The sequence below is a fragment of the Brassica napus genome, chromosome C6 (genome assembly GCF_020379485.1).
Source record: "Brassica napus cultivar Da-Ae chromosome C6, Da-Ae, whole genome shotgun sequence".
Lineage (NCBI taxonomy): Eukaryota > Viridiplantae > Streptophyta > Magnoliopsida > Brassicales > Brassicaceae > Brassica > Brassica napus.
In genome coordinates this window covers 26,022,985-26,042,448 of record NC_063449.1, presented here as the reverse complement: position 1 = coordinate 26,042,448, position 19,464 = coordinate 26,022,985, and the positions used below count along the sequence as shown (strand labels likewise).

Sequence of the window (19,464 nt, the reverse complement as noted above, 5' to 3'; positions counted from 1 at the left end):
GTTAGTCTAATTGGAAAGCGAATGAGTTATAGCAAGAGATAAAAAATAAACTATTCATATGATTCTTTCATGCTTAGATGAGCTGGGCCAATAAACAAACGCTTTTAGATATATAAAATTATGGAATACTAGTAATTGCCATATATAAAAGTACTATTCAAAATGTGACCCCAAGAAAAACTTATTGTTGTAAATATATTCAAGTAATGTAATCATTATCTTACTAGATCAAATAAGAGTTGGATTCTATTTCGAAAACCATATGAAATCAATGAGAATAAGAATTTTGATCCAAGGCTTATAGAAATAATTGAATAACCCTAAGTAAGCAAAACTTGTTTTCCCTTCTCATTAAGGTGAGAGTGACATCATCACCAAGTCACTCATGCAACGTCATGAAGCTCCCCTAAGCAAATGAAAAAGGGATAAGTTTCATCGCATTCTCTTGTCTTTGTCCATCTCTCTCTTCCTTCTCATTTCCTCACATCTTCCTCTCTCTCCAAAAAAATCAAAGCAATCCAACAAAAGAAAAGATCTCATCATTACAAGTTTCTTTTCTCCATTATATTTACACACACACTTCTCCTCCCTTTTAATCATATAGCCCACACCAAGAGAGGAAAACATTAAAAACCACCAAAAACTCCCTCAGATTCAACAAAATGGATATTGCTAGTAATAACAAAGCAATAAAGCTAAAAGTTAGGGACCAACTTCTTCAATGCCACGAGATGACCACTAAGGTTCAGCAACTCCTCTCTCAAGACGGGTCGGATTTGGGTCCAGCGAAGGATCTCGTGGAGAAAATATTGGGGTCTATCAGTGACACAATCTCTGCTCTTGATTCCTTCGAACCCATCTCCCCCTCTTATCTCGTCACAGCCGCCGAAGGCTCTCAAAATGCTTCCTGCGACAACGACGGCAAGCTTGAGGATTCTGGCGATAGTCAGAAAAGATTGGGACCAGTTAAGGGTAAAAGAGGATGCTACAAGAGAAAGTAAGTTTCACCTTCTCACGCTTAGTTTTTGTTACCGTGTTAAGTTTCCACAGCCTCTGACTTAAATCAATCAGTGACAAGTGAATTAGCTCTATCCCTTTACATATTATTTCTCCAATTACCGGACTACAATTCACACACGCAAGAGTTTTGAATCCAAGTTTATTATGACAGGGTTGTGGTATTAGTAAATACCACTAGGTTATAAGGTAGTATATCTTTTTTTTTTGTACTTATTTACCATAGTGATATGGAGTTTAATATAATATCCTTTGTCATTCTATTTTGTTTATAATGGTCATACAATATAAATCAATTGATTTGGATACTAATAAAGAAGGCGATCATTTAAGATCTAGTAATGTGCTTGGTCCACAAACAAACAAGATATTTAGCTTTGGTTCCAAGACTAATAATTACATAAAACGCCAAATGTTTTATTTATAAGTTCACCAACATTTTGAGCAGGAAGAAATCAGAGACGTGGACTGTAGAGTCTACCGTACTTGAGGACACATTTTCTTGGAGGAAATATGGACAAAAACAGATTCTTAATGCCAAATTCCCAAGGTTATTTTTACACTTATATTCATCACCAATATAAAAAGACGTATGTATAATATTCATGTTGGTGGAGCATTATTATACATCGACCGCATTTATATCTACCATCTATGTTGTCTGGATTTAATTGATTGTGGAATATACATCTGGTCTAAATTTTTCTTTTGTTCATTAATGTTTTGCAGAAGTTACTTTAGGTGCACACACAAATACACTCAAGGGTGCAAGGCAACAAAGCAAGTGCAGAAGCTAGAGTCTGAACCCAGGATGTTCAGCATCACATACATCGGAAACCACACGTGTAATACCAACGAAGTAACACCCAAAATCAAGCCTTGTATTCATCATGATGAGATCATCACGGATTCTGAAGAGATCCAGAGTCCTAGTTTGATGATCTCGATGAAGGAAGAGGAAGAAAATCACCATCATGGTTCGTCAACGGAGAGTGACTTGCAATTGGTGTGGCAGGAAATGTTGGTCTTTGCAGAGGAACACCATCATCATCATGAGGCTGTTTACGGTTGTGGGGAAACTAGTACATCTATCAATGGTTTGGATTCCGCGGATCTGTGGAGTTGCCAGCAGTTTTCGGTTTAGCCACAATGAGCAGCTCTCTTATTTCAAACGATGTTCGAATCTAGCTTGATTTTACATTATTATAGAATGGAAAATCTATATTTTGTCATCTTATTTAGAGAATTAATCATCAGGCTAGTAGAATGGAACATACATATATAATGTTATCTTCTTAAATGAGCCTATTGTACATATGTTAGAATATTGTAATGATACTCTTGTTGGATTAAGTATAAAGTCTATTCTCTTATATTCCCAACCCGGCTTCGAAGCTCGCATGCTGCACGTTTTAACAGTTTTAAAGTTTTTCTTTAAATGAGGGGTAGAATTGTCATTTCTATTTAGTCTTCTTCCTTAAAGCATGATTATTGGGGGGGTGGGGGAGTTCTTAGAGTGGGGTTCTTAGCGGAATATAAGAACTCGTCTCTTAACTTTTACTAAAAAAATTAAGAACCGGCTCTTATAGCATGTTTATTGCAGGTTTCTTAGGTTGGGTCCTTTACCGTAATATAAGATACGGTCTCTTAGCTTTTAACTAAAAAAGCTAAAAGACGTCTCTTATATCTCTTATTTAAGAGACGTCTCACTACAAGAAAAAGGGTTTTGATAGCAGTAGAGGATAGCGTTTTTTACTTTTCTGTTATGGTTGACATACCTCATAATTTTATATAGCGTTTGTATATTTTGAAACGCTATGATAGCATATTTTTAATAGCACATAATTAAAAACGCTATGTTTAACTTTTTAAATCCCTAAACCCTAAACAAGTTTTTAAACCCTATACTCTAAACACAAATCTTAAATTCTAATACACTAATAGTCTTTATAATGTTTTATAACTTAAACTCCAAATCTTAAATATAAAATTATAAACTTAAACTTTTTCAAATTAAACACCAAACCCTATATTCACTAAATCCAAACTCTATATCATACATAATCTTTAAATCTAAAATCGTAAACTTCATATCTAATAGTTTTAAATTTTCAATCCTAAAAACATACACGTTAAAACCAAAATACATTTATTATATGTGTATTCACAGAATTCAACTCAGACTTTAAACTCTTAAACCCTAAAAAAACCCAATACACTTAAAACCTTAAAACCTTAAAATTCAAATTCTATTTGTTTTAACATAAACACAAAACTAACAAATCAGTTTTTCTCTTCAATATAACCACAAAATTCAAATTCGCAAGTTTATATTTGAAACAAGTTAAATATGTTATCTAATTTTTTAAGTTCAAACAATTTCTAAAACAACTATAGATAAAATAAAGGTTGTGTTGTTTTTCTTGGGCCATTGATTAGTTTATGATCTAAAGGCCAAAACTTATTATCTTGGTGCTCCTTTTGTATTGGTTGATTCTTTGAAATCCTGGATCACTATTTTTGGCCACTGGATTACATAAATCAATGGGTAAGAATCAATGTATTATTTCTCATCTATCTTACTCTGTACGCTTTTCTCTCTATCTCACTTCATCTTTTTTCTTTCTTCTTTTTTTTTATCACAATCTCACTTCATCTAAACAAAATAAAATACATCTTTCTTTTCTCTCTGCACATCGCGTTCATCCATGGCGTAATGTCCACCATCTCTCCCATTCGCCACCGTCTTCTCTCACCACCACCAGTCACCTGCAAATCGCATTCGTGACTTCACCGAAATGGGGCGTCCAAGACCAGCCAAGCTCTGTCAAGAGAATCCTCAGAGATTTTGCCACCACCGGATAGTCCCGCGGCCTCAAATCACCAGAAATCGAAAGAACGTCGGTTCCCGAAACCCTAACCTCTGTATCTCGCTTTGCAGAGTCGCCGCTCAAAGTCTGAGGAAGAACACCTTCCACAGCTCCGGTTCATGAGAAGAATCAACGCCGTCGGAGACAAACCCTAGAACCCCATCGTCCTCGAACGGAGGCAACCACCATCGACCGACGAGACACCAAGACACTGGATCTTTCGTAGGGAACCATCGCTCAAGGCCCACCCGACGCATAGAGACTGTTAGTTTTCACCGAATCTTGTCTGCTCCGTCAGGTTGAGCGGATTCCGAGAAGCAAGAGGGGGGGGGGGACATCTACGCAGTGGTGGTCATTGGGTTTGCGGCTACGAGGTGATGGAGAAGATATAAGAGGTGGTGGTCATGGGGCTTGCGGCGAGGAGGCGACAGAGAAGCTGGTGAGGAGGCAGGCCCAAGAAGATTAGGTCTTGAATTAGGTCTAATTAAGATTAGGTTTAATTTTTACAAAATTTGGTTTAGTGTAAACCAATTATTATTTTATATCGAATGTAATTTTTATTGTTTAATAAAAACAACTTATTATGTTTTATTTTGAGATAATTAACGGAAAATAAATAAATTTAAAATAAATAATTTTAAAATAAATAACTATTTAAATAAATTAATTTTAATTTGAACAATAACAAAAAGAAAACGCTATTTAAGAATTTTTAATTGCACATAAAAAAACGTTATAGTTTATCACAATAACATAGCAGTGCCAAAAACCGCTATCTAAAGTGACTGATCTATTATGACGGGCGATGATACAACACTTGTAAAACCGCTATAAAATCTTTAGATAGCGTTTTTCGGCCGCTAAGGAAAGCCATTTTTCTTGTAGTGGATCTCTTTGCTTTTTAAGTTAAAAACTAAGAGACTGTATATTATATTACGCTAAGAGACCCAACCTAAGAGACCTACAATAAACATGCTCTTAAAACTCTTATTTAAGAACCGGTTCTTAGCTTTTTTAGTTAAAAGTTAAGAGATTGGTTCTTATATTCCGCTAAGAACTCCACCCTAAGAATCTCCCAATAATCATGCTCTTAGGTTTTTGTTTCCCTGCAACTTTATTACGCGAAGGCAGTCTGATTTTCATGACTTCTAAAGCATTTTTCTTTGTTTTTCTTGTTATTTTTGCTTAAACTTTATAGATCTTAGGTAGATGATTCGATTTACAAGTCCAAATGAGTGAAATTTTTAGTTTTTTCTTTTAAATCCGATTTTTTGAACACTTAACTTCAGTTCGCCACGGTTACTCAGCGATTTCTCGGCCGCTAAATCGCCTACGCCGCTGAGTTTTAGAACAGGGATTCCCATCTACTAAACTAGTTTCTACTCGTAGTCCCTTTCGCTCAATTACAAAATCGTTGTATAATTCAGAAATTACATGTTTCAAAATGCGCTACGTTAACCGAGTTTTAAAATTAATATAATTTAGTTACCAAAATTAGATGAGAATATATAACAGCCAGATATTTTAAAATTACCTATGTTAAATGGAAACGGAAGCGGGTACGTGGAATCGGAAGAGAATGGAAGCGCAAAAGCGAGATTTTAAAAAAGAAAGAAACGGGTACGTGTTGGAAGCGTATCCATATGTATATATATAAAAAAATTAAAAAAAAAATCTAGAACTAAAAATTATATGATTTAAATTTATAAAAAAGCATTTATTCATTTATAATAATTTTTGAAATGATTTCATATTAAAAGTGTGAAAATAACATATATTAAATTTTAAATAAATTATTATATTAAGTGTATTTAATACTTTATAATTAATTGACATAAGATATTTGAATATATGAGTTATATTTAATAAAAACCTCAATGCATAAAAATAATTTACAGTATTAATTTTAATATTTGTATATTTCTATTCTCTCTATTCAATACTATTAAAATCTGGATTTTATATAAATTTAAAATTATAATTTTATATTTTTATTGATATAAGACATTGTGGTTTTTTTTAAGAATGGGAGCGTGATTCAAAAACGGAATCGTGAGAATATTTTAGAAGCATTTTGGAAGCGAGATTCCGTAAGCTTCCACAAAGTTCCAATTTCGATTCCGGTTCCGAAATGGGAAGCGGACGTCCGATGAAGCTTCCGTGCAACACAAAAAATTACTCTCCGATTAATCACTGTTTATTCTCTGATGTTAAGTAAATTGCTAGCTAGGTGCCAACTGCCCGACTTCTGCCTACCGGCTTTTTGAACATGGCCGAGTGTACTCAGTACAGAGATGTTAGTCGCTACATTCTACCAATGTTACCCTTTAATTAGTGCATCAATAAAATGTTTGATTATTATGATAAGTAAATATATATACAAGTATTAGTGTCATGCCTAGTTTTATAGAAGCCTAAGAGCTACTCCATCGGGGATTTTTAGAAAAAAAATCATAAATAGAGAAAGATGGAGAGAGATGGACGGATATAAAAGCAATCCAAAAAAACCTAATATTTTCTCGACCACATCTGCCTGAACTTACAGCCGCCGGCTTTGCTCCTCCTCTGGCCGGCGCGTGGCGTCTCCGTTAGCGTCACCGTCGGTCCAGTCCGAGTGTTTTCTTCTTCTATTGTAGTTTGTGTGGTCAGTTTTCTGGGTAGCTTCGGATCTGAACAAAGGAGAGGTTCCGGGTCGAAGAGTTCGTGAATCGTCATTCTGGTGGTTCTGAACTGGCGGGTTGGAGTTCGTTGTTGATTTATCATGGTGGATTCTGCTGGGTTTTAGCCCTATGTCCCTCTTCGTCAGTTTCTGTTTTGATCATCTTGCCTGCGTTTGAATCCGATTAATTGTGCTTGGAGTGTAGAGTTTTTCTTAGTTGATCTTTGATTCAGCTACGGTGAAGCAGCGGCGTGACGTGGGATGAGCAGTTGGTTGGTATTGTGGTCGAGGAGAAGCTGGTTTCAGGACACCTCTCCATCTCCCTGTTGGTAAGGGTCCTTCTCTGTCCCTTGAATAAGGTTATTTTACTGGTCGCACTTTGGTATTTGTTTATCCTCTGTGGCTTCTGTGTGTTGAAGCTAAAGAGGTTAAGGCTTTGAAGTGTCCAGATGAAGGGTATGTTGAGTAGGGGGTTTAATTTGTATCGGGTGTTGCTTCTCTTTGGGTGTTATTTTGGTTTCGCAAAGTGGTTTGTGTGTAGTCATCGTGAACGAGTGGTTCAGATGAGGGTGCTGCTATTCTTCTTGAAGTCCTCTGTGGTGCGTGCTCTCTTGCTCTCTGTTCGTAGCAAGAAGACCGGCTAGTCGTAGTCAATTAAATTCTTGTTCTATTATCTCTTGTTAGCTTGTTTCTGGGATTCTCTTAGCAAGGTGTAGTTATGGTTTATTTGATTGTTTAGCTGCTCGTGTCCTATCCTTTTGAGCTTAAGTTTCCCACTGTTGTGATTTCGTTTCCGGAGATCCGTATGTGTTCTGCCGGATTTAGTGTTTCACCATGTATCTTTCTATGTTATCAATGAAATTCTTCATATGGAAAAAAAAAGACAGACGAATAAAAATTCTAAATAATCGATACTTTTAGAACCTCTACTGGCCAAATGTGAAATTGTTACTGGTTTTGCCTTTGAATAAATAAACAAAATTAAAATATTTAATAAAACATAACAAAATAATATTATTTTGTGGCTAACAAACTCATTTTAAAGATTTAACCGGTAAGGTTGCCCTAAGGCAAATAATAAATTAAGTTATTTAATTGCCATTTTGTTTTGGTTTTAACGGAATTCCCATTTTGTTTTAAATATTTTTTATATTTTGTTTATTTTAGTATTATTAGTGTAGATTTTTGAAAGAAATGTTCAAACACTATAAAACCTGTATTTTAACTGAGTTTTCCACATATATATATATATATATATAATTATATATGTAATTATGTGGTTTTATTTCTATAATATAGCAATTTTTATTTATTTAATATATATATAGCTTCAAATAATTAAAAAGTCCCGTAAATTGGAAATAGCTTGGTGGCATGATGCCGTTGGCTTTTTCAAACGAAGTATTGCATGGCCCTGACAAATATATATATATGTAAATCATCATGGAATCTTACTTATATAGATATATATAGCTTGGCTGCTGGAGTTGTGATGTTTGATTGGTAAAGTAAACCGGGAAACATGAAAAAAATAAAATATATATATATATATATATATATATATATAGCTATTCGTTTAACTACACTCATGACTAAATGGAAGATATCATTGTAGACAAGAGGAAAAGAATGATGATCTGCTTTGAGATTAAAGAAGTATGTAATGAATATAGATATAAAATGAGATGTTTTTCTTCTAAATATTAATAATAATAAGGAAAACAACAAAGAGTTGCATGTTAATTTTGTATTTAACTTGTTCTTATCTTAACTAGGTAAGGAACATGTGCGATATCGTACATAAACTCATTTTATAAAAATAATTATGCTTTATTTTATAAAATAACCTTTTAAAAATACTGTTTACAATTGTTTTTAAGAAAATATTGTATTACAAAATTATCTTGCACCCAACTATATTCTTTTATTGAAAATACTAAAAATCTATATTTTTGTATTTTTGGTGGTAATATAATTTGAAATATGTCAATACAAAATAAGATTTATGTTTTATTATCCGTTTAGCTAAGTTATTTAAAATTTTCAAAAAATTATTAATAGCAATAATACATGATAAAATATCAAATTTTCATTCTATTAATGGCTAATATACATGAATAATAACTAAAAAATTTTGTTTTAATTATATTTTTCTTCAAGATATTTGATAATCAATTAAAATTCATCTCTTTTTATTTCAAATTTTTATTTAGTTTTAATTATGATTTGTCAATATTACGACTTCTTATAGGGAGTTAAAGATTGAAGTGGTCAACAACCAAACATTACAATAGTTAGTCAAGAATTATAATAATATTTAATACCAAAGATACAATGTTTAATCATCAAAGTCTACTACCAATAATTTTAATGGTTTACCACAGTTGTAATAGTTTATCACCATGCAAAGTTTGCCATCACTAATAGTCGTAATGATCTATAAATATATAATATCATAAAAATAATTAAGTTACTGAAAATCATATACGCAGATAAGTGTAGACAATGTTAATATTCTTAAAGTTTATATAAAATGGATAAAAATGACCTAAGAATAACTCACTAAAAACTTATGCAAACTTTAGGATAAAAATATATATCCTCAGACATTTTGAAAATCCTTTAAAAATATATGTTTTTTATAAAATAGAAAACACATCTTTAGACAAAAGTTAACTATTAAAAAATCTATAAAAAAAAATTATGATAAAAGAAAAATTCGTACGCATTCTTACAATCTTTTAAAATTCATTGTAATTTTAACATGAAAAGACACACTTTATAAAAATACACTTCCTTATATATTTTAACAATCTCTTAAAATTTCATGCAATATTTAGGATGAAAAGACACATCATTTCACATATTCGAAAGGTTAACCAAGAGTTATAATGGTTAACACCAAAAGTTGCAATTGTTCATCACCAAAAATTGTAAAAGTCAATTAACAAAAACTGCAATGTTTCATTTTATCAGTTGGAATTGTTTATCGAGCCAGAAAATTGTAATAGTTAAGTTAAACGGTATCAAAGATTCACTTAAATCTCCAATAATCATTTCTTATTTAAGTGTAATTAGAGATTTATTTAATAAATAACACATATATCAGACCCATTCATAAATTAAAATGTGCATATGTAAGAATATTTTCTGGTTTATATTTTCTTAATACTTATCTATTAATAAAGAAAATTATCTAAATAGACCCGGAAAGTTTATCTGAAATATGAACAAAACGAAATTGAATTGAACAAAAAAAAACTGCACTAAAACATGATTATAAACCAGAAAATATAGTTTAAAACTATATATTTTTTATATATAATATTATAAAATAGTCAAAGTACCCAACAAACCGAATTACCATAATCTTTTTAAGACAATTTTAAGATTCTTTAAAATGTACATAAAATATATAGGAAAAAGAAAGAGAAGAACTCATTAGAACATATGTCGTTTTCAAAATGAATAGATATGTTTTTTAGACATTCTTAATAACCTATTAAAAATTTATTGCAATTTTTAGAATAAAAATACATCTTTTACGACAAGATAATTCTTTAAAAATTTATGCAACTCTTAAATGAAAAGATATATAATTAAAAAGACACATACTTAGACATTTTGACAACCGCTTAAAAACCAATGCAACTTTTAAGATAAAAATAAAAAAACTTTAAACATTTTTTATCAATTTTATTATTATATTTTATTTTTTCATCTCTGGTGGTAAGAATCGGTATTTAAGACACACATACCTCGCTTTTTCTTTACTTAAATTAGCATATGATAAAAATTAAATATAATACGATAAATAGTTTTTTTTGTATCAAAGCCAATCAAGATTTAGTTAAATCAGTATTGAATAGATTCTCATTCGTTCATGAACATATTCAGTTTCATCCGTTTTAAAAATGTTCATGAGATTTGTTAAATCACAATTTAAGTAATTTGGCATTAAAGTACATAATAGTAAAGAAAAACATTTAATGATAAGGTATCATCCGATCAAGTACGTCACTGTCATTTTCGTTTTTAGGTACGTCACTCTCGTAATGATTTACAATGCCTTGATAGTGTATAGAAAACTATAACAAGAAAACATAGCACATTACCGTTTCACATGTTGGTGTCAATAAAAATACTATTAAGAGGCACGAGGTTTAAGAAACGTTTAATATCGGTGTGTGCAGTTAACGGTCAACCGGTTGACGCCGTTTTGATTTGTGAATAGTTGTAAATGGACATCAGATATCATATACGTAACATACAATACGTCTATGCTTCGGATTGGATAGAACACTATAAGGAAACTAAGTGTTGTGTTTTGCTTAAGATTCCGTGAAGCATTAGCATAGACGTATTGTATGTTATGTATCGTAAAGTTTACTAAAATGACACAAATTAATTGTGTTATTATTAGAACGATTCATATTACCTCTGTTCCCGAAAGTAAGATTTTTTAGAACTTTTTCTCGTTTCACAAAGATAGATTTTCTATATTGTTAAGGTATTTTTTTATACTTTTGAAAAACATTAATTAAGAATATTTGAATTGATTAAATTTCATTGGGGAAAAGTTATTGGAAAATGTATAATAAAGTAACAAATAAATTAAATTATTAACATTTATTAAATTCTTAATAAGCGTGAATACTCTAGAAAATCTTACTTACGGGAACGGAGGGAGTATTTTTTAAAAATTATTAGAATATTTTTCTGATTGAAGTTATCTTTGTCCATAATTATAACAAAAAAAATCATTACTAAAGTGCCCATAACATTTGATCATTGGCAGATTTATATTCGAAAAAATAAATCTATCAAGTAATAAGCATATTTATAAAATCTGTATAGAAAAAGAAATATGCCGTTAAAGTGGTGTCAGACTTTCTTAGAAATGCAAAATTTGTTTCCACGGTAGAGTTAATTGTCCTACTTGAATAGAAAACATATTTTTAAAGATATGTCTGTCGAATAAAGTAGCAAATTTGTTATAAATGGTAGATTTTTGTGGTCGACTTATTTTCTTATGTACCGAATTATTTTCTTATGTTTGACTTATTTTCTTATGGTAGAGTTATATATTCGAATTAAAATTGTTGGTAGACTTTTTACTTTATGTGGTGGCAAGTTTTTTAATTTATGTTGCGACAAGTTTGTTGAAGGAAATCTAGGTTTATATAAACCAAACTTAATTTAATTTTCAATTTCGACATGGTTTATATTAATTTCGAAGCTGATTTATTTTTAGGTTAATTAAGATCAGAATTAGATTTTTGGTAAAATATCAGTCTTCTTTATCCTAGTTAAAAACATTTTCACTGGGTTGCCATCCATCCTTACAAATCAAAATTATTATTACAAGTGGGAAGAGATTAAAAACATCAGTCTTCTTTATCCTAACTTAAAAACTACAAATAATGAACCAGTTTTTCTCTTACTATCTCTTCCACTCGCAATTATGGAAATCACAATGCATCGCATCCCAGCCAAAAAAAGGATTGCATTTGTTTTCTTCGTTAGTGCCAACAAAATAAAAGATGAACATGTGATCTATTATACCAGCTGTATGCTCAAAATAAGATGATGAGATCAACAATTTAAACTGTTTACAATTCCCATAAAATTTTAGGGAACAATAAGGTATCTGATTTCCTTTGTTCATTTCAGGATGCTAAAGCTTTGAGTGTTACAAGCCCTGCAACTACAATAGAGAAGAAATTCAATCCCCATCTCAACACACTCTTGCTCATGTCCCGTCTTGAGCCTGTTTCAGTCTCTTGCTCTTGTCTAGTCTTGAGTCTGTTTCACCCACACGAGAGAAATTGAGAATTTGATACCATGTGTCTTAATATTGGCCTCATAAATCCAAATGTGATTTTCTATCCTTCATATTTCGTCTTGAATTTCTTGGGTGGAAGCAAACTGACTCTATCATCTTCAACACTAGAGAACAGAAACTGAAACCAAAGGAGAGCCTTACACACCAGACATCCATCAGGGTGGACTCTCCCTATGTCTCCAGTGTAAAACCACCTTGTGCCCTTCTCATCAACCTGAAATTTTCATGTTAAATCTATACGGAAAGAAGAACAATTCCCTATGCGCTATAGCATGCTTTACTACCATGTAAACCTCATCGGTTTTTGCTTGATTGTTGAAGTAATCTGATGTTACACTGTTACCACCTACCACAATCTCCCCTCGAGGCATTGGTTTGTCTATAACATCCCTGTAATTCACGTAACAAAAACAAACTAACACACCAAACTCACTGAGTGAGTAAATCAAAGCCTCCTCTCCTATGGAAGCATAGATAGTATAACATTAGTTATGTTCTGTCTGAAACATCCATGTAATTCACAAAACAAAAGCAAATAAATTTCATCAGTTAAGTAACACCTAATAACAAAACTCAATCAATTACCTGAAAAGCGATATACCACTGAGCTCAAGTATCCGAAAAGATAGCTGAAAAAGTAAGTTCTCTAAATCAAACATTGAGAAAAACAGAATATGACTCAAATACTACAGGAAAATGGATGAGAAAATTGGGATTTAGTGTTTTTGAAGTCTAACACTCAATCAAACAATAAATGATAAGAACATGAAACAAAAATTTAGAGTTGCATGATTAGAACTTACAAGTTCAATTTTCTTATATTGAAAGGCAGATTTGACAAAAGTGAAATCGGATTTAGGGTTCTTTTCGTATGACAGACGACGGCGAGTTGGGGCGGAGATGACGAAAGGGAAGGAGCCTGTGACGGAGGAGAACTCGCCGGAGACTGAAGTGAAGAGAACCCTCCTTCGTCTTTCTTTCCTCGGAGAGAGATAACTAGAGAAAGGGGAATTGTTTTGGGGAAAAAAAAAAAGAGAAATACCCATAGGAGGAAAATGACTAAAATATTTTATTTAATAGGTAAAATGACACTAATACCCTAGATATAAAATAAAAATTAAAAAATTAAAAAAAATATTAAAAAAAAGAATTTTTTTTTTATAATTTTAGATTATATGTTTTCAAATTCGAACTTTTTTATAATTGTTTTTTTGAATTTCTTTTTTTTGAATTTTTTTTTCAAATTTTCTTTTTGTAATTCGAAAATACTGTTTGAAGCTATTTTTAAAATTTTTATTTTAAAATTTTTAATATTTATTTTTTATTTTATAAATTTTAAAGCTCAATCCCAAATACTTCTTAACTATAAACCATAAGATTTGGATTAGTTAACTCGAGGGGTATAAATGTATATTTACCTCCTTAATAAAACATTTTGGTCATTTTCCTCCTTGTGGTCTATTTTTGTGACCAAAACTCGAAAACTGTCTATTTAGAAGAATTGCCCTAAAAAAAATATCTAAATAGTTTTTTTTTGTCAACTTCTGATTTTATTAAGGGTGAATTTGAGAAATAGTTGGGAAGATAATTAAGTGTAGGTCATTGATTTTGACATAATTAAGCAACTAACAGTTGTGTCTCTTTTGATCCGGTTAAACCATTTCTCGTACAAGTAGCAGGTGAAAAAGAAGAAGGTGAGATGACATAGATAAAGAAAAATATGGCTAGTATTATAGCAAATAATATATGGTCAGAAGTGGAGAAAAAACAGACATCCACGTTATATATTTATTGACCACATATGTATGTACTGAATGTTATATTCCATATCACACGAAGTAGTACAGAAGGACTAAAACCACATCCATAATCCTTAAATACTAAATACTATCTGAACTCCTAAATACTGAATCATAAATCGTAATCCAAATATAAACTATAATTAGGTGATTGAATGACACTAAAATGAATAGATAAAATATAAGACTTTTCAATAAAGAATGCATTTCATATTAACCCAATATACAACTTTTAAATACTAAACACAAACCAAACTTTAAAATACTAAACCCAAATATAAACCTTAATTATCAGCCCTAAACTCAATTATCAAAATATGAAAATAGTATAACATTAAACTAAATCGAGACCTAACTTTTAAATAGTGTAGGGCTCTAACCCAAAACACAACTTCTAAATCCTAATTATAAACCTAACTTTTGAATACTAAACCCTAAACTGCTATCACTAAACCCAAACCTCAACTTATATTTTTCAAATACTAAACTCTAAATCCTAATTACTGAACCCTAAACCCAAATAGAATGGAACAAAATACATAGTATAATACATATTGGGAAACAAAATAGAACACTCTTTATTAATCGAGAAATGGAACGATAATGATAAGGTCATTAAACTCAAACCTCAATCCTACCTTCCAAATTCTAAACCCTAAATCTTAATCATTAAACCCTAAACCCAAGTATAAACCATAAACCCAAATAGAATGGAACAAAATACCATATTTCTCAAATGTTGATATGACTATGCCTTCATGGAAGGTGGTAATGTTTGCTTCAATGTCAATCCCAATCGTATATAAACTAAACCCAATCACCTAATCATTAAACCCAATCAACTAATTACTAATCAATAAATAGAATAGTACAAACTGATGAAATTACGAAATGTTTATGATTGCATGTAAGAAGTTAATGCTGATCTCAACCCCAACTACCAACTACTAAATACTAAACTCTAAACTCTAAATCTTAATTACTAAACCCTAAACCTAAATAAAAAGATTAAGCTAAACCCTAATCAAGGAAGTATAAACCCAGATAGAATGTATATAATATGGTTTACTATACCCAAACATTTACTTAGTAAATCTAAACCCTAGGCAGGAACCTATAAACCCAAATACAATCTATAAATTGTTTTCCAATATTAAACACTTGAAAGCACATTTACTTGGTTAGCATGTTGCATATCTTATATTCCATATATTCTAAGTAGTATAGTAAACGAATGTTTCAAATAATCAAATTTGTCCAACACTCAAAAAAAGAATTTCATATTACAATCAATCACACAAAATGAAAAAGAAGAGACCTATCAAATTTAAAAACATGACATATTATTACATTTTAGGGAGTAGTATAAAAATATGTCTCAAATAGAATGGTAACCGTACATAGGTAGCTATATTTAAGAATATATACTATACTATTCATTTTACCGAATACAATATAGACGGCGAGTTCATCTTCTTCAATTCTTATTTTTTAGACAGGCTGATACACATTCATTTCGTTCACCATCATTATTCTTCACCACCATATAGAGATCGTCTTCATCTCCTCTCTTTTTCCCGACACGACGATGCTTTTACCGACTCGCCGTCGTTTTTCTTCACCACTGGGTCTGTAAAACAAAAACAGAAACGAAAACAGAGTATGGAAACAAAAGCATGATTGTGAGAATCAATTGATTTAAGAAAAAAAGGAAAATAAAATGAAAGAGTTGTTGTGTGCTCACCGTCTACGCTTTCATCGTTGTCTGTTCTTCACCACTGGATCTGATAAACAAAAACAGAAACAAAAACAGAGTATGAAAACAAAAGCATGATTGTGAGAATCAATTGATTTAAGAAAAAAAGAAATGAAATGAAAGAGTTGTTGTGTATGTTCACCGTCTATGACTTCATCGTTGTCTCTTCTTTAGAACAATTGATTGTTCTTTTGGTGAGAAGAAATTCAATTCAAAAATATGTGTGAGTAATGAAATACCACGTTTTACTTTTTATAGTTACAAATTATTAATTAATTTTTTTTTCTTTGTGCAGGTTTCACCAGTTGTATACAAGAGTATAATGGCATTATTATACAAAACGCACAATACATATTTGCAAGCTAGGTCTTTTTGTCATACAATGAATTATAATTTGTTTGATGGTTATATAACCTAATTCTCCTTTTATTAAATATAAAGAGTACAAGAATTTTATCTTTACACATATTAATATATTACAAAGTGGAATATACGTGTAGAGTAACAAAATAATTTCAACCACGAGGCATTAATGGATATGCAAATCTAGATCCTTCCCTTCCCTTCACCACCGGTAACTTCTCTTACCACCGCTGATGAACAGCTTCATCTTCCCACCTTCAATCCTCGATTCACCTTGATTTTGTACTCTTTATATTTAGCTTTCACCTTCAACCGTTACTAGAAGCTTGAATCTCTTACAGCCACTGGAAAAATCAATATGGCAAACTCTAATCGATTTAATAAGGAGATTTTTTACTGGACCACCTTCATAGAAGATGCCAGTTTCTACTGGATCTCCCTTAAATCAATCGAGCAATTCCAACATCACCATCGTCCTTTTCATCTGAGATGCTCCGTTTTCATGTTGACCCAGCGAAAGACAAACAAAATCGCCTACCCGAAAAGTTTTTTTTGGTAAAATGTTAAATTGTATACCAATTTTTAATTTTTGACAGAAATACATAGACAATACGAAGAAGGCAGAAAACCAAAATCTAAAACAAGTAATACACTAGAGAAAGAAACGCTACAAGCACAACCAAAAGCTAGCCCACGCGAAATGTTTATCCACAAAGGAAGGTAAAAAGTCGCCTACGCGAAAGGTTTATCCGAAACGGATGGTAATTCGATCTAGTGATCGATAATATGACACATCAAAAAACAAAAAGAGAGATGGTGACCGGTGGCGATTGCTCACCGGAGATGATTTCAAGTTTTGTGTAAAGAAAGAGAGAAGATGGAGGGTTTAAGAGAGAGAAAACATTTGATTATCTAAATAGTTATTAGGTTTTGATCCACGCTTTAAAAGCGCGGAATTAAATTTTCAATTAACAAAAAAATATTCATTTATTTTACACTAACATGTATAGGTTTTTGCTTTAAAAGATTTAATAATGGAGAAAGATAACTGATTTTTAACCCGTTTTGTTAATTCAATTTTTTTAATAACTTGTAAGTGAAGAGAGTTAATATATTTTTTTCAAATTATGTTTTACTTAATAAATAATTTACGATTTTATAAATATCACCCCCGCCCCCAAATTAATTGTCATTGTAAAGAAATAAAATTGAACAGCTTCCACAAACAGCTGCCATAAAAGACAAAGTGCGAGATAACTTTTGAATACAATTTTTTTGATAAAATGTCCAATATAAATAAAATTGATCCTTAAACATTTGAGGTTTGAACTATGTAACTAAGCGTTTTTGAATTTTAACGTTTCATATTAATTTTTTATTCTTATTTACATGCATTTTTAAAAATGAGCTTATTTTTTTACTATCCAATAGTTAATTTTAAAAGTAAATATATATTAATGAGTAGAAATATTAACTATGTATTCACTATTTTGTTATTGGATATTTCTGGCCAATACAAAATAAACAGTATTTATTATAATTCCTGGAACTTTTTTTTTTCTAAAACAAATACTAAACTATTTTATATTATTATTTTATGTTTTTATTTAAACACATTTAATATAAAATGATAATTTATATTATTATTAAGATTTAAATTATAACTGGGCTGCTTTTATATTAACATTTGAATTGATATTGGATCTCCTATAGCGGACCTTAAAATATACACGATTTTAATTACCTAAACCCAAAACAATTGGAATAAGCTACATCTCTATTTCAATCTGGGATGATATCTAAAAAATTGATGAATTGGTGGAAGTGTATTAATTCTGAATAATATTTTGAGATAGTAAATAATTAAGTTGGATCAAAGTTTTAAAAAATGATAATTAATGATTAAGAACTTGAATAATTGGGCTGTGGGTCCCAAGAATATTTTGCAATTTAGTTATACATATTACGGTATAACCTCTTTAAATTAATACTCTATAAATTAATATACACTAAAAATCTCTATAAAATAATATAATTTTATAGTCCCAAATTAAGTTTTTGGTTCAATTAGTATATCGATAAATTAATTTCTCTATAAATTAATAAAAAAAATTATAGTTTTGGTGTAGTCCCAACATTATTAATTTATAAAAGTTTCACTGTATCTTTAATGTAATTAGTTAGAATTGTTAAATGTAATTGGTTTGGAAAGTATATTAAATATTGCTGTAATTTTATTGGTTGTAAAATATATGACTAATGATTGGTTGTAGTTAATATCGGCGTTTTTTAAAAAAAAAAATAGCAAGAAAAGACAGTGGCAATCTCTTATAAATATGATAAAATCAATGGCAAAATCCTATTTTGCTTTAACAATATAAATTTTAAAAGATGTAAATATGAAAAGGAAGGATGCCTTTTCAGTACTTTCATTAGTACCGTGAGTTAGTCTAGTGAGTTAGTCTAGTAATTACAAAAGTTTGAGTTATTCACCATAAATAATTTCTCTTATATATGTATATGATATCTGATGTCATCGTACGGTTACAAAAACGATAAAAATGGGTTGTCGTTAAGATGTTAAAAAGAATAATTAAGGGTTAGTGTTTGTTTGTTATAGGACTGGGTAAAAAACCCAGATCCGAAAAACCGAACCGAACCCGATCTGAAAAAGTAGTATCAAACTCGAACCGAAATTGATTAAATATCCGAACTGGTTCAAAATTTTGGTATCTAAAGAACCGAAACCGAACCCGACCCGAATCGAAGTATCTCGGGTACCCGAATGTAACCAAAATAGATTTAGATACTTAAATATATTACTTATTTTTAGATTTAATATATATTAAAAACATCCAAAATATATAAGATACTTTAAAGTTGTCTAAAATACTAAAAAATATACATAAATAGTCAAAAGTAAATATCTAAAATAGTTAAAATATATTCAAAACACCAAAATGCTTGAAATATCTATTGATTTTCTATCCAAATATTTAAATCAAACCAATTTATATGTTAATTTTAGGTATTTTGACATATATTATACAATTTTTTATGTAATATATTATTTTGATTTATAGATTTTGAGAAATTTTAACCATATAATGAATATTAAAATTTTAAAAACAATTTAAATGGGTTATCCGAACCCG

The 19,464-nt window shown here is 30.6% G+C and overlaps 2 protein-coding genes and 1 long non-coding RNA gene across 3 annotated transcripts; 2 read left to right on the top strand and 1 right to left on the bottom strand.

The window, feature by feature from the left end:
* The first annotated feature begins 465 nt into the window (after window positions 1-465).
* LOC106406682 (probable WRKY transcription factor 70) lies at window positions 466-2,390 on the top strand. The gene is made up of 3 exons (XM_013847385.3): window positions 466-997; window positions 1,466-1,567; window positions 1,747-2,390. Exons 1-3 carry the CDS (start codon window positions 663-665, stop codon window positions 2,159-2,161), a joined length of 852 nt encoding a protein of 283 aa, XP_013702839.2. The 5' UTR covers window positions 466-662; the 3' UTR covers window positions 2,162-2,390.
* Window positions 2,391-6,192: 3,802 nt separating this feature from the next.
* Window positions 6,193-7,469, top strand: LOC125588909. The gene is made up of 2 exons (XR_007325103.1): window positions 6,193-6,875; window positions 6,966-7,469. It is a non-coding gene; the product is annotated as an uncharacterized LOC125588909 (long non-coding RNA).
* A 4,650-nt stretch (window positions 7,470-12,119) lies between these two features.
* LOC125588908 lies at window positions 12,120-13,473 on the bottom strand. The gene is made up of 4 exons (XM_048760852.1): window positions 13,195-13,473; window positions 12,977-13,020; window positions 12,676-12,781; window positions 12,120-12,605 (listed from the first exon to the last, which is right to left on the bottom strand). Exons 1-4 carry the CDS (start codon window positions 13,435-13,437, stop codon window positions 12,432-12,434), a joined length of 567 nt encoding a protein of 188 aa, XP_048616809.1. The 5' UTR covers window positions 13,438-13,473; the 3' UTR covers window positions 12,120-12,431.
* Between the last annotated feature and the right edge of the window lie 5,991 nt (window positions 13,474-19,464).